This window comes from Cyprinus carpio, chromosome A18 (genome assembly GCF_018340385.1).
Source record: "Cyprinus carpio isolate SPL01 chromosome A18, ASM1834038v1, whole genome shotgun sequence".
Classification (NCBI taxonomy): Eukaryota; Metazoa; Chordata; class Actinopteri; order Cypriniformes; family Cyprinidae; genus Cyprinus; species Cyprinus carpio.
The window spans coordinates 5,117,895-5,133,818 of NC_056589.1; the positions used below are offsets into that span (position 1 = coordinate 5,117,895).

The following is a 15,924-nucleotide window of genomic DNA, read 5'->3' on the forward strand; positions in this document are numbered from 1 at the left end:
CCTTAAATATATATCTCAAAATATTTTCACATTTTATTCTATGACATATAATACATCAGTAATACCGCTTTACGATTTTTTTTAAAGCTTTTACTTGTCTTGAAAAAGGCAGTTGTTAAGTATATAAATGGGACTACAGAGGTTGTCATGGACATCAAATGTCATCACACCGAACAAGGTAAACTCATCTACTCATTAGTTGCTTTCAGTTTAATCGTGTTTATGATTGTGCTCTTGCAAACTATTCTAACTTAAACTTCTAGGGGAGATGTTTTTAAATAAAGACTAATAGAGTTGTCAGAAGCTTAATAGTGGTGACGCTGAAGTCATGTGACAGTGGTGTAGTTTGTTTATAGCCTACTTTTAGCCTTTTACTTCTGGTGATTGCTTTTAGGCTTCATAACTCATAAAAGTTGCATTCATTTGTGAAGATCATCTTGAAAAACAAAACAAAACAAAACATGTAAGAATCAAAAACCTTTGTTGGACACAGTGCTTATTTTCTGCATTAATCCAAAAGTCTATGGAAAAATCCTATTGGGTTTTTGTCGAGGGAACCAGGATGTTGCTAACTGTCTTACATCCACTGAATTGCAACTTTAAACCGGCATATGAATTTTATATAATATGTAACAAAAACACCAACTCCATTAAGAATAACTGATTACACATTTTATTAGGATTAAGACGACAGTTACAGAGTTACCAAATGAAGACAATACACTGCAAAAGGAGCCTCATCATCTCTCAGAGCTGAAACACACTGAGGTCAGATGGTGTAAGTGTAATGACACAAGTGTTCAGAAGTCGCACACTTAAATCTTCAGGGTCGAGTTTGTGGTGTTGTCTGAAACATAATGTAGATAGCACTAGTGTAGTAGTCACTAAGCTGTGCTTCAGTCTCAGTGCTGTGCTTTCGCATTAAGATAAATCCTCCTGCGCCTTCCGCCGAGTGGAGTTTATATGCACATGAAAGGAGCGAGCACGGTGTTCAAGACCTTAGAGGCAGACATGGCTTCTATATTTTGACATCTCCAAAATCTCCTGCCTTAGATCAGGACTAAAGAAGGAGGTTTAGAAATGGGACTCCCTAATATTCTAGCCCCTCACTTATGTATTTAGTGAAATGCATCTTTTTGAAGTTGCATTTGCCTTCAAACTAATCCCAGGAGAAATGTTGAAATGCAGGGAGAGATTTCGCTGATGCAAAGACGGACTCAATGCACTTGACAAACTCAACCGGTAAACTTCAGTCAAGTAAACAAAGTGATGAAAGTTAGTGTGACACGAAAAGACAGTTAAGCGAACAAATGTAAAGTCCCTGAGAGATGTTGGGGACCCCTGACTCACACACATACGCACCAGTCACTATATGACATCAAATGAAAGCTGCAACTCATCTAAATCGGCGTGGTGGTTTTGTTACAGTGTATAGAGTAGCATATACGCACACAGACAGCTTGACTTAAGCATTAGTACAATTTGTTGCTTTAATTAAAACGTCCTTGCACTTCGTTTTGGTCACATTGAGAAATTATTTTATACCGAGACAACAAAAAAAAATTAAGACAAAATCCAAATGGTTACATCAGTGTACATAAAACAACTTTTCACTGAAAAGTTACGCTCAAGAACATTGTGGGGCCATCTGCTTAACGTTTACACTAATTCACCGAGAACAAGAATGTGGATGATACCTAACTAATACTCTTAGGAGGGACCACTACAAAAATGAAGCACGAAAGGCTATGTTTTTAGGGTCCAGGTTAGCAGATAGGGACTTAGGAGCAGGAAATGGCCACACTGATACCGCCTGTGTGCAGGAATACAGGTTCAGCGCTAATCACCGGGTTGAAAAGGGGCCCGAGCACCAAATTAGCTGGGATTCAATGGGGACTGGGGGTCTGGAATGCATGTTGTGGAAGAATTAGAAAGGAGACGAGTGGGGGTTTACTTCTCATAGCGAGTGAAATTCTGAAGGGAGTTCATAAGGATAAAAATATTCAATATATGTTTTATTCTGAAGGGCACATTTATTTTAATTCATGAGGTTTCGGATGTTCTTTTTGGGTTTCCCTTTGTTGATGTTTTCAGTGTGAACAGAGCCCTGTATAAAAAGTTGAGGAAGGGAGGGGAGAGCAAAACAATGAATAACTTCATTCTCTTCATCCTGTTCATTCTGCCCATTTATTCATCTGCGTCCCTCCCCCCTTCTCACAGGAGGGCTGCTGTTAGCAGCGGGTCTCATAGATGCCACTGCGACCGATGTAACGCACCCATTTGATGACATCATGATCGCTGTAGTTGAGCTTTGGCTCGAAGACCTTCAGGTAACGCACTTTCAGTCCTGATGGAGCAAAAGGTACCTGAAAAACAAAAGAAAATTGACCCTTAGCTTCATTAAACAGAGGTTGCATTCCCAAACCAAGCACCTAAATAAAATCTCTAAACAACCTAGTTTAATTATAATATTATCAGCGTAATTGACATGCCACTTAATAGAACAAAAAATTTCCGCCCAGCTTTAGAGGCCATGCTGTGTGAAAGAGATTGGGAGTCTTCAAGGATTCAAGCTGACCTCAAAGTTCATGGAGATGGGTGGGCGAGCCCACTTCTTTTTGTCATTAGTGGGTAGCAGCTCAATCTCAGCGCTGATCTGAGATTCCTTCATACCAGCCATTCGCTTGATCCTAAAAAAAAAAAAAAAAACAATAATTAAATCAGCACAATACGAAAAAAAGATGTCACTACTTCCAATTAGGGCTGTGCGATTAATTGAAATCGTAATAATATCACGATTTGAGCGTGCGCGATTTCTAAATCGCTTTATAGCACGATTTTCCGCAGGCCCGACCTCCCGCAGTATGCTATCCGATCCAATAAGAGCGAGAGAACAGAACAGACTGGGCATATGCCTAACTCCAGGTTCAGACACTCTTGTCTGTGATGCGTATTTTTTCCACGCCCATGTTAATGGATCAGAGCTTCACACTGCATCCGGTAAAATATGTGAACAAAAAAGGTTAGAAATCGAAAGGTGTGAAAAGAATGAATATCTAGCACATGAGCATACAGAGAGTTGTGAGTGAGTGAGAGAGTGAGTGAGAAGAGATATGTTTTAATTGCGCGCACTCTCTCCGGGCGAGAACAGCGTGTATCTGAGCACACGTGTCTGGTTTTGTGACAAAGCAAAGGTGAGCAGAGAGATTCGCGCTTGCGCATTATTTTAATGTGCTTTAGCGTTACAATAACGCGCTCTCGCTGCTGCTTGTGCACCGCATACACATACTGTATACGCACTGCAGATGGAGTATGTGTAAACCTGTATAATGTATAACAAATCTATTTCAACACCTGAGGCACCGCTACAATGAGCTCTATGAACAATGCATGGCAAAAAAAAAAAAAACAGGCCCTGGACACGGGTTTTATTTTTTTTTTTTTTGCCATATGTCTAGACATTTTGTTTGACATCTTTACTTAGTGATTATTTTGACTTATGTCTGTTCTAGAGGCATGTTACAACTTTTTGATAAAGCTCTCATTGGTTTTCTTTTGGAAATATGTTTCAAAATTATACTGAATGCATTTAAGACTGTAAAGCATGTCTGTGTGTGTCAAAATCGTGATTAAAATCGAAATCGCAAAATTGATCAAAAAATCGTGATAGGTTTTTTTTGTCCATATCGCACAGCCATAATTAAAGATTTGTGATAGTTTTTTTTTGTCTATATTTTAAAGAGATTTTTCTGTAATTTTTTCTTTTTTTTTTTGTAGTAATGATCCTTTTAATTTAAGTTTACTATTGTACAAATGTCTCCAAAAAAGGCAAAAACATCCTGATATTGAAATAATAATACTCAACTGAGTATTTGGACGGAGGGACGGATGGATGGTGTATTTGCACTGACAGATGGATGGATGAGGTATTTGTATCGATGGGTGGAGTGTATTTGGATGGATGGATGAAAGGATGGAAAAATAAAATAAAATCTCTCTGTAGTTTTAACATACGGTCCTTGAAATTACAAGTGTAAAACCCACTATTCCCGGGCTTTTTTATGACAGTGGAAGCGTAAGTTAATGTGCCTTGAAGCAAGAACAAAGCAAATTTTGTTTTAAGAAATCCTCACTCCTTAATAGAAGGGTGAAAATCTGAACAGTGGGATTTGAAACTGAACATTTTGAGGGAAATGTGAGAATGGCCAAAACAGATGAAACCGCAAATGAAGAAAATGAACTTGTACAGTAAAATCAAGCGTACTTCCAAACAATGGCGTTCTCACTGGCTTTGTACTTGGCTTTCCCCTTCATACAGATGACCTGAACCCCACTGGTGTTGAGTGGAGTAGGAATGCGCACCTGTAGAGAAACACATGATTTTCACTGCAATATGCACAACTAATGAGGAACTTTGAGAATAATCAATGTTATGTCAGTCTCACCTCTATCTTCTGTGCCAGCAGGGAGGGTTTGAAGTTGGACTTGATCACCACCTTCACCTCCAGCTTGGTGCGGCCCACCTCACGGACCAATGGGATGACGCGGAAGGGGAGGATGATGTCTTTAGTGGTGCGGTACCTGAGACAAGGACGCTGTCATTGTGCTGTGTGACACTCAAATGCAAACATACACACACACACACACACACACACACACACACACACACGCTCTTCACTGACCTCATGAGCTCATACTCTCCATCGGGAGGAATGAAGCTAATACTGCGCTCCGAGTCAAACTTGCTGAGACGGACACACTGGTGGAACGTGCAGTCATCAATCGCAATGGACTGTTTCCCACTGCAGCAGGGGACACAGAGGAGAGAAACGATGAGGAAACAATGAAGCATGAGCAGAGAGACCAAACACACGTTACTCATCAGGGGTGGGCGGCATGACAGTATACTGTGTGACGGCAGAAAATGGTCAACAGGTTAATATTTTGATATACAACGCAGGACGCTTTTAGATTATTACCGGTGAGAATGGTTGTTAATGCATTTACATGTAAGAGTGATAAAGAAACATGAATTGAGGTGAAAATACAAAGCATGATGTGTCCCAAACGAGTCAAAACCAGGAAAGGAAAGACTGCGTTGTTAAGCACAACACAAAGCAGGCTTTACACTGTTTACAACCTCAAGTTAGTGCATTAAGATTTTAACTGATACATGGATTTGAACAGCTATTTTACAACAGCTGTGAACATGGCTCACTCATTTACAATTTAATAAAATTTTTACTAGTTGCACATTGTTGCAGAATGTGATTTTTTTTTTTTTTTTTAGTATATGTCCATATATGCAAGTTCCAAATAACAAGAGAAAATAAATGACACTAAATCTTTCATCAGGGGAATTTTCCAAAAATATGTATTATTATTATGTATAACTAAAATTCTGCTAAAAAGTTTTGGGATCAAATTTTTTTTAATGGTTTTGCGAAAAGTCAATTATATTCACCAAGGCTGCATTAATTTGACCAAAAAAAAAAAAAAAAAAAAAAAAAAAATAGTAATGCTGTAAACATTACAATTTAAAATTACAGATTTCTTTTTAATATATTTTAAACTATAATTTCTTCCTGTGATGCACAGCTGAATTTTCAGCATCATTACTCAAGTCTTCAGTGTCACATGATCCTTCAGAAATCATTCTGAAATGCTGATTTGCTGCTTATAAAACATTTTTGATTATTATAAATGTGTTGAAAACAGTCGTGTTGCTTCATATTTTTGTGGAAATGATACATCTTTGAATTTGATGAATAGAAAGTTTAAAAGAACAATTTATTTGAAATAGAAATCTTTTGTAACATTATAAATGCCTTTACTGCCACTTTATGATCAATTTATTGCATCCCTGCTAAATAAAAATATCGATTTATTTTAAAATCATACTGACTCCAAACTTTTGAATTCTAGAGCATATTATAATAAACAATTATTAGATTATGCAAGATTTTGGTCATACCGCCTACCCATGATGCACAACAACATGTCTGCTATATTGTCATTACATTGAGAAGGATGTTTGTTTCTAGCACTGTGACCACAACAAAACTGCACGGGAAGGTCTGTAAGAGAGCTGTGATTTGCTGAAACCAGATTAAATAAAGCGTAATGTTGTGGTCAGAGCCGAGGGGGCAGGCGTTTGAGGGGTCACAAGAAAAGAGAACTTTAACACAGACCCTAATGAGAATGGTTTTATTCAGGTAAGAGCTTTTCAGTAAAACAAGACTGTCATCTAAGACAAGACAAATGAACCGAAGAAAAAGCTACGCTCCTTCACTTAGAGCCGCTAAACACCTCACACATCAGTGTCATCCCATGCAAAAAGATCACCTGTATCGAGACATTTGATGCCATGACATGAAGACAGCTGACAAACGAGCTAAGACAGGACAGAGTGAAGGTGATAAATCAGGTGACGTCAGGAGTGAGTTACACTACCTGCCCCCCAACTCACTGAAGTCCAGCAGGAGAGAGGAGAGAAGCACACAAATCAACAGAAAAAAAAAACTAAATGGAAGAAGGGCTAAACCAACGGCACCTCAGAATCAAACATTCCTCTGTAAAGACACATATACCTACCAGCACAAAAGGCAACAGGGGGAGAGTGAGACTGCAAGACGGGATGTTACAGAACACAAAAAAGCAAGGAGGAATGAATTCGCTCCATCTGAGACCTGTAATATTGTGTCCAAATGTTCTGCACACAAGGCCTTACATTCAAAGTTCCTGAAGTCAATGTGAACTGGCATTTATGACAGGTGACTGGGGGGCAGAGATTCAAAAATATCCTAATATGTGACACCTCAACCCTCTAGGGGTTCATGATGGAACTGCAGGAGTTTTGTGAGATAGTGACACAAATGCCGATGCTAAATTCACTTTAAAGGGGTAATGAAATGCATTTTCAGATGTTTCTGGAAGTTAGCCTATCAGGTTATCAAAGTTTTGTTGCATTAAAAAAGTTCAAATGTTTTTATCATTTTCCATGCTTATTTTAACAGTCACAAACACGTCTTTTCAAGTGGAGTTATCTCTTTCAAAAACACAAGTACACAGCCACATCATTGCACTGCATCCACTCACAGCATGAGTGACGTGTGTTTTGATGCTCAAGATGGTCCGCGCTGTAATGCAGTCATATATGTCTGATCCCGAGTGAGACTGAAATGAACCAGTGCAAACACAACAATTGCCTTCAAGGACAAAATACTGCCATAGACTTCAATAGAAGATATTTAGGAAAACCAGCAGAATGTGGAGAAAAATTAACAGACCATCATGACATGAGACATTCTTATTCAATCACTCAAGCACGTTAAAAATAAACGTCAGCCGTGCATTTCTAACAGTTTGAACCTTCATAAGGGTATGCAAAGTTTACTTTGAGCTGCTGTTTTTCTACATCCACAGAAAGAATAACAGGGGATGGTCTTACAGCAGTATATCGCTCTAGGTTTTGCCAAGAGCAAACCTTCTTGAATTACATACGCATGTTAAGGAGCATGTAGAGGAACATCATGACATCACAAATGGGGTGATTGCAAATCCTAGTGTTTCAGAAAACTCATTTTAAAATGGGGAGTTTGTTTTGAGGTATTAAACTTGGGCGTGTTTTTATTGTCAAATGATTTTCCGTTTCATAATTATTATTATTATTTTTTTTTTAAATGTGTAAAATTAAATAAACCACTTTAGTTTGTCCTTACGAGTCATTAAATGGCAATCAGTAAATTAGTAACAAGCATAAACAATGTATCTCCATGTTCAATGGTTTACTCACCACAGTGGCCCTCACATTTCGAGTTGAGTGTCATCCAACTCACCTTTTGCCCGAGTCATCTGTCGTGCCACCTTTGCCCTGCTTGTCGATGACAATCTTGTCGTTCATGCCGAACTTGCACTCTGGCATTCCGCTCAGGTAGCTTTTCATCACCACACGCCCTGAGACATGTGCACTCAACACCTGACCTGCACGCACAAAACATCACTATGTGCCGCTTCATTACAAAGTTATGAATGATGGTAAAATTAAGCATGTGGTACTGTAACTCTCAAACAGTAGAGGGCAGCAAGGCTCACCCTGCGGTGACATCAGCAAGTTCACACTTTCCAGTACATCCAGGAAGAGTTCGTTGCGGCGATATTTGATGCCCTCACGTCTCCAGCCGATCTGTCCGGTGACCTGACTGGTAATCTGAGACTGCTCCTCTTTCGTCTGAGTAGAGTGTGAGAGAAACATGAGCACCGCCAAACAACAAGCCAGATATTTTATATTGCAAGTAGTCATGTAAAGCTTTGTGAACATGACTTTGAAAATATAAAAGTGGGGTATAGAGTGTTTCAGGGATGATGTATTTGTAGGCCGAAACACAGAAACGAGTTCGCATTTTAGCACATGGTTTTTTGAATGGATTTTTGGTTAAATGTCTGAAATTAGATATTTGCATGTTTGTTCTACAACATAAAATACATCAGTAATACCCTGGTGATCTTCTTAAAGCTTTTACTTGTCTTGAAAAAGGCGGTTGTTAACAAGTGGCTAAATGGGACTACAGAGGTTGTCGGGGGACATTAAACGGCATCACACCGAACAGGTAAACAATCTACTTGTGTTTAGAAAAACGCTTTTGCAAACTATTCCAATTCAAACTTAAAAACTAAATAAAAACGGAAAAAGCTGACAGAAGCATAATGGTGGTGACATTGAAGTCACATGATGGGAGTGGAGTTATCGACGTGTTATTTTGTTCAAGATTATCATGATGAACAAAACGTGTGAGAACCATGAGCCTTCGTTGGTCACAAGCTTATTTTCTGCCATAATCCAAAAGTCAATGGGAAAATCCTCTTTGGTTTCGGTTGATGGATAACTTCGGATTGGCCTACAAAAACACATCATCACTGCAGCGCTCTATAACTGTACAGCTGCTTACGTGATGCTGGAAGCAGTGAGTTACAGGTCATCAGGCGCGAGGTGAGCAGTGATGTGAAGATGAAGGTGTCAGAGACATTAACACACAGTTCAGTTCCCACATGCTTCAACAAATTCTGTGCTCCATAAAATCAGATTTCAACACTTCTGTTACAGCTGTATTAACTGTCCATTTTCATAATTTATTTAAGTATTTGAATATTTGATGGACTAATATGCTGGTGTTTCAAGCAGAACGCACCTGGCTCTTGATACCCTGTTGAGTAATGAAGGTCTTCAAGGCTCCGGTCTCAGAGTTCTGGGGGTACCCAAAATCCAGGATCTCTACAGTAAGGGCAAAGAGAAAAACTATGACTGTGCTGAACTAATACAGCAGTATACAGCAGCTCTACAGAATCCATAAAGTCAATTTTAGTTTTGGTTTTGAACTTTTGGTTTATGTCTGTCAGTGCTGAGGTCAATTAATATACTGGTGCACTCCTAAAAATGTTGTTAAAAATATAATCGGATTTAAATGAAATGCAGTTGTAATTTAAGTATTAATTAAATTAATGCTTTACTAAAAAAAAAAAAAAGGGTGTCATTGCTTCTGTCCATTGTGCAGACTGTAAAGTTTTTATAGGTTTTATACAGGGAAGGGATGTAAACTACAGCTTAAAGAAGAAAAAAAAAGTCAACATCTTCAACAAAGAAAATTGTGCTCATCAATCTATGTCATAAAGTTTTAAAAGTCAGGCATCACAAGTCCATTATAATGTTCAGTCATGACCGTTCTGTAGAGCTGCTTTATAGCTGAAAGTGAATTTGTTTCATAACTGATTAACTGTGAAACACTGAGTGTTATTTTCCTGTTTATTACTGTGAAGCTGCTTTGAAACGATCTGTATTGTATAAAGTGCTATACAAATAAATGTGACTTCACTTGTAAATCAACAGCATCCATCTCAGAGAGCAGAGGAGATGTCTGTCTGTCTGTCTGTCTGTGCAGTATTTTCTTTAGGTTTCGATTTTCTCATCGCCATTTCATAAAAATCAAAACCTAAAAAAACAACAGCACAACAGTTGTGGGAGACTTCATGGCTGGAACTGGAGGGAAAAGAAAACTCAACTGCAATATAATCAATGTTACGGTCAAGCAACATAAAGGCGGATGTCTTTTTACTTTTGAAGGAAAGTATCGCATCAGGAAAGTCATCGTACCATCGAGAAGCTCGTAGATCAACACAAAGTTGTTCTTGATGTTCTCCTCGCTGATCTTGCTGAAATAGGCAGTCATGACGTCACACATCTTATAGAGGAACTCGAACACCATGGCTGCGTTGACATTCTGCTTGGTAACAGCAGCCAGCCAGATGTTGGAGCGCTTGACGTGGAAGAAGCTGGTGCGGGCGAAGTTAGTGACGGGTGAGCGTACCTGCTGGCGAGCGTGGATCACATTCACACGGAACGCATCCACCGCATTCCTCCTGCAGAAAGACCATCAAGATAGTGTGAGATTTAAATAATCAATAGATCAATTCACTGAAAAAAGTTAGTTTCAGCCTTATTCAAATTCAGATTGGAATCCAGCTAAATCATTAAATAGTTCTGGTGTCAAAAACTCACTGCTAGAGCAAACAACACCTCAGCTGAATTGAAACCTCACTGTTCAACTGTTCAATCACACTCTACATGGAAAGCAACGTGTAATATTGATCCTAATGAGAAGTGCAGACAATTTGTGACTTTTACAGCATATTTCTAGACTAACAACATGATACTCTAAAGGCCAAAGTACACTTTGGGTTTTATGCATACACGAGGGTCCAGATACAGTGCCTGTGACACAAATTTTGTCATCAAAATAGTGCACGTGTACTATATGCACACCATCTGATTTTTGTAACCGTGCGCACTTTGTACATGCCAGTCTGAGACTGTAACAACAACTGACGGCCGCATTGACAAGTGCTTGTGTGAGGGGTTTATGAGAGCCACAACTTTAGTTTAAAGAGTTCAAAGACATTTTTGGTGGTCATAACTTCTGCGGAAAAATACAGCAGATGCTGGCCAAAGATGAAGCTTTCTAGAGCGCATGTGTGGACTGCCTGCGTTCACGCACGCTATCAAATAGAGCAGGGATCCTCAAATCTGGCCCACGAGATCCACTTTCCTGCAGAGTTTAGCTGTAACCCTAATGAGGCAGAGTTTAGCTGTAACCCTAATGTCTTCAGGATCATTAGAAAATCACAGGCAGGTGAGTTTGATCAGGGTTGGAGCTAAACTCTGCAGTGCATTGGCCCTCCAGGGTAAGATTTGAGGAACTCTGAGAATAGAGTATACTTTTAAAGGCTACGCGTGCGACACTATGTGTACGCATACAAAAATGAAGTCAACTTTGGGCTTAATACACACAAAAAACTAGCAACTAGCATTGAGATGAATGGGAATGCCAATGGAAAGTCTCTCCAGAAATTATTGAAGGATGTAGGGATGCTCATTTTGGTTAATTTTCCTGACCAACAATCGCCACTCGTTATCTGAACATTAACCATTAATTGATAAAATTAGAATCATAAATTAGTATTAAATCAAAATAGAATGGACAAGTATCTGTGATGCATTAAAAATACAATATATTTTTTTTCACCTGTTTATTTTAACGTGCAAACAGCAGCATACAGAGCAACAACAAAACCTGGATTCACATCCTCAAACTGGCATAGTCTTGTGTTTTTTTCCATCAGACATAAAAATAGATAGCAGGCTTACCTCAGTGTGCAATGTGTCTAGTTTTTATTTTTTTAAAAAGTAACATATCACAGGCAGTCACATGTGTTTACTGTTAGACCTGCGGCAAAAACACCATCACAAAAATCCTGTCAATCTGAGGTTCAGGAATTTTCCTCCACTGTTTCTATTGACAGCATGTTTTTGCAGCGTTGAGCAATATAGCCAATCACTGACATATCTGCTGATTTCATGAACACAGTGGCCAAACAGAAGTGGTTGAGTTACAATCCACTCACCACTCAAAACGCCACGACAAAATGCTGTGCAACTTTTAATAGCTGATTAGGACAGAAACTTAGATTAACAATGGAAGAGATCTTGAGTGCACCTACAAAGTCACAATAAATCTGAAGTAGCCTAGTGACAAATGTTTAAAAGTAATGACTAGGGGTGGGAATCTTTAGTCATCTCATGATCCGATCGGATTGCGATTCTGGTATTCACGATCCGATTCCAGAACGATTCTTGATCTACTTCTTAACCCCTCATTAATTAATTAGTTTACCGACTTGAGAATCTTAAAATCCTTACACTTACATATCCTTACATAAGTAATTAAGTGCTTTTAAAAATAATTACAAATGAAAAAAAATGATTAAAACAGTTGTATGTTAAGAATTTTATACTAATATAACTTCAAAACACACAAGCAAGAAGCAAACAATAAAGAGGAGCATAACAACATATTACAAACAACAAACAAAGAGTGCTTTCAATATTTAAGATTATCTGAACGTTTTCCATTCAAGAATTGAATTTTCTTCATCTTTACTGTTGTTTTTTTACTATGACATCATAGACAGCAGGAGCTCTTCATGAGGTGATGAAAATAATGGGTACTTTGACGTCATACACCAATCGGTCTGCGCAGCGCCGCTTTAAGTCAAACACAGCTTTTGTTTTGGGTGTTCGCGGAGTTAAATTACAAAATATACATCATTCAACCCCACCAATCAGGTTGTGATGGATCACTATGCCTTTAGGGTCGCTGTCAAAAATGCCACTGTGAATGCTAAGCGGTCCAGGACCAAATGTATCGTTTTCTTCTTTGGTCTAAACCAAAGGAACCAAGAGAACCAAACTACAAGTGTGAATTTCAGCTGTCTGTTTTTATGCTACTGTTTCAACCCCTCTCTTCTTCCTCCTCCCAGATTTTCCTTTCCTCCAGGCAAACTCGACATGCTCACGCACTACGACTTCATCTAATGATCTCTCTTTCTCATATAACCCTGAATACATGCGTGAACACACACACTGCGACAGTATGAGCTGGCAGCGATGTACAGACCCACTGTATCCATAGCAACCCTTCTCTGAACAGACCATCTCTGTGGTACCAAAGGATGCCAGGATCTTCCAGAAAGGAACTTGCACGCAATCAGAGGCATAAAAATCCATCCCTTTTCTCTTTCTAACAGTGAAAGAACGGCTGAAGGTGGAGATGGAACATTTGACTGCTATTATTCCTACAGAGGCCAATGAAACAAACATGAAGGACACGTACCCTTGATGTCACGACCTAGAGCTACCTCCTGTTGAAGCAATCCCATCTTCTCCACACCTGAAACACGACCTCACGGTTCACACATTACGACGACTTACCCGATGTCATCACGGTAGACACGGGAGATCAGCACCTCGCCCTTGTGGTTATAGATGAAGAGTCCTCCGATCATGGTGGTGGTCTCTCTCAGTGTTCACGGCCCATGCTGGCAAACTGAGTATAAAGAGGCGGAGCCAAGCTGTCAGTCACTAGACGGAGAATGCATTCAAAAACAAGGACACAGATTTTTAATTGTACATATGCACCATGATAATATTTGTTGCATTGAATTTAAATATTCTAATTGTATTTTTTTTTTTTTTTTTATTTGCTGTCTTACGGTCAACAGCTTTGACTTTTAAAACATTATTTTCAAGGTTGATTGTTTAAAATGTAAAAAAAAAAAAAAAAAAAACGATCTCTGCCTTAGAGGCTGAACAAGAGATTAAAATGCACAACCACAAAGTAGCTGAAAACACGTTAAGACCTTCTACTAATAACCCGCTCCCGTAATCCTCTCTGTTCACACCTCAGAAAAGACCTAAAAATACACCCTACAGAAATCAAGCTTAAAAAAAAAACACTGAAAAATCAATAAGGAAGACAAAACACGCAGTGAGCAGACCGCACCAACGGACACGCGTGTGTTCTCTCATTGGGCTGTGCTTCATTTTGTGGTTCTTTACTGATTTTTAAAAGTACATGTGAGAATAACTTTATATTGTTAGTAATATTTAACGTTCGATAGGTATACTTACTATACTGATACATAATTCTTTTTTCTAAAAATGAAATTATAACTCATCAAATATGATAAATTAAGCTTTTAAGGAACATATGCAAACGTTCGTATTTTGTCTAAAGGTTGAATAAAGTGTTCCAAATGATTTTTTCCAGATTATTTCATGTCAGGTTTCACATTCCCAGTGACTGACACACACACGCACACACACACAAGAAAGAAAAAGGAGAAAGAGGAACTCTGGCAAGCGGGAGCTAAATTTTGGCTTTAAGGAACTAAATCTGAACCTTATGCAGGTGCAACCTCTTCAATGAATTATAAGGGAAATTATTATAACTATAAAGGCAGACTACATCGCCTGTACACAAGATTACAACCCACTCGACAATAAAACCTGTCACAACCGTTCCTGTGCCTTACGAATATATCTGAATATTCATAAGATGATGATGATGATGATGATGATGTCATTTCTCAGCTCTACAGCATCATGGCTGCTGATGGAAATATAGAAGAGTTCACACGGCAATTATGTCCGGGATTTTATAAGGTTATTATTATGTCCGATATTGATCTTTAACTAATGTGTGATGTTTCGTGATTCTGTCACACGGAGCCCAGCCCACTGCGACTCTCTGTCTCGCCTCAGAACTAATACACATGAATACATGCTGTTTACTTTCTATATCACAGCATCAATAAAACAGATGTTATTATTGAATTTAAAATATCTGTCCGAGATGGACCGAAATAGTTAACAGTAAAGGTAACAGTAATGTGGCGATAACCATAACATTAAAACGCACAGACATCACGATTTTAAACGCATTAAATGAAGTTTTCTTTAACTATCGGTTCCCAAATACTCCATGTTATTCATTTAACACATCCCCATAAGCGAATCTAAGGTAAAACACCCGCGTCCGGCTGGTTAAGTTAGCTGGTTAAGCTAACTGACGTTAACTAGCCCCGCTGGTTTGTGTCACGACTGACCCTCCGCGGATTCCCTCCCTCACCTCTGTGTCCTCGGGACCGGACCGGCTCAGCAGAGACAGGTGTGTCCGCTTCTGACCGAAGCTCCGTGTAACCGACAGTGTTCGGTGTTTGAGGCTGCGGTCACCATTCACTCATGAATCCAAGATGTCGCCCGCTGCTCGCTCCCTCTGCAGCCGTTGGTGGAGTCGGTGGAGAGGGGGAAGATGGTGGGTTTGCTGTGTTAGAGGTTTTACCTTATAGACAGTTTTTTTTTTAAGCTTACGTCATGTTATTTGCTAAACTCTAATCTCAACTTGGTTTGCCAACATCCACAGAAGAAAATAAAATTTAGATAAACATATAGTTTTGAGACATAGTAGCAGGTAAGAAACAAAACAAAACACAATGATACAGTCATACATTGGTTGGAGCATAAGAAACAAATGGATTTTGGAAAAAATATATTTTGTTCATATTTAATACAATGTTCTATTGCCTATACATGAAAAGGCATGTATAGACAAAAACGATGTTTTATTTTTTCATTCAACCAATCAGTTTTTATGTTTCAGGCTATTTTTAGGCAAACGTTGTACAAAGATGATTTTTAGTATATAAGAGAATGATTTGATATACTATTTTACTTTATGCAAAATGTGCATAAATTGGGTTTCCCATTCTATGTAATATATCTATACACTGCATCTAATTTGCATATTAATGTGTTCTTGGGGCAAACCATAATAAAAAAAGAATGGGAATAATAACTTGGCAACAGTTTTATAAAAATATCTGTATTTCATAGGAATAGTGATCTATAATTTCTTTCCTTATTGACTTGTGTTTCCCCAAAACGCCTGATGAACATGATGTTTGTCCTGGTGTCCTCCACAGAAGACACGAATGAAAATTATGCCCTGTTTCCTAACAAAAAGTCATATTTCG

The 15,924-nt window shown here is 38.7% G+C and overlaps 1 protein-coding gene across 3 annotated transcripts; it reads right to left on the bottom strand.

Annotated features, from left to right (window-relative positions):
* Positions 1–650: 650 nt before the first annotated feature.
* Positions 651–15,184, bottom strand: LOC109061944 (AP-2 complex subunit mu-B-like). 3 transcript variants are annotated; one of them, XM_042774843.1, is made up of 13 exons: positions 15,021–15,184; positions 13,322–13,471; positions 10,148–10,413; positions 9,189–9,271; positions 8,949–8,954; positions 8,095–8,230; positions 7,839–7,983; positions 6,454–6,468; positions 4,683–4,802; positions 4,446–4,581; positions 4,265–4,362; positions 2,579–2,690; positions 651–2,366 (listed from the first exon to the last, which is right to left on the bottom strand). In XM_042774843.1, the coding sequence occupies exons 2-13, from the start codon at positions 13,393–13,395 to the stop codon at positions 2,232–2,234; spliced, it is 1,326 nt and encodes a 441-aa protein (XP_042630777.1). In that variant the 5' UTR covers positions 13,396–13,471; positions 15,021–15,184; the 3' UTR covers positions 651–2,231. The 3 variants fall into 3 exon arrangements, with proteins under 3 accessions (XP_042630777.1, XP_042630776.1, XP_042630778.1); XM_042774842.1 differs by having other exon boundaries at positions 13,322–13,436; positions 15,021–15,178; XM_042774844.1 differs by lacking the exon at positions 6,454–6,468 and having other exon boundaries at positions 13,322–13,436; positions 15,021–15,178.
* Positions 15,185–15,924: the final 740 nt, after the last annotated feature.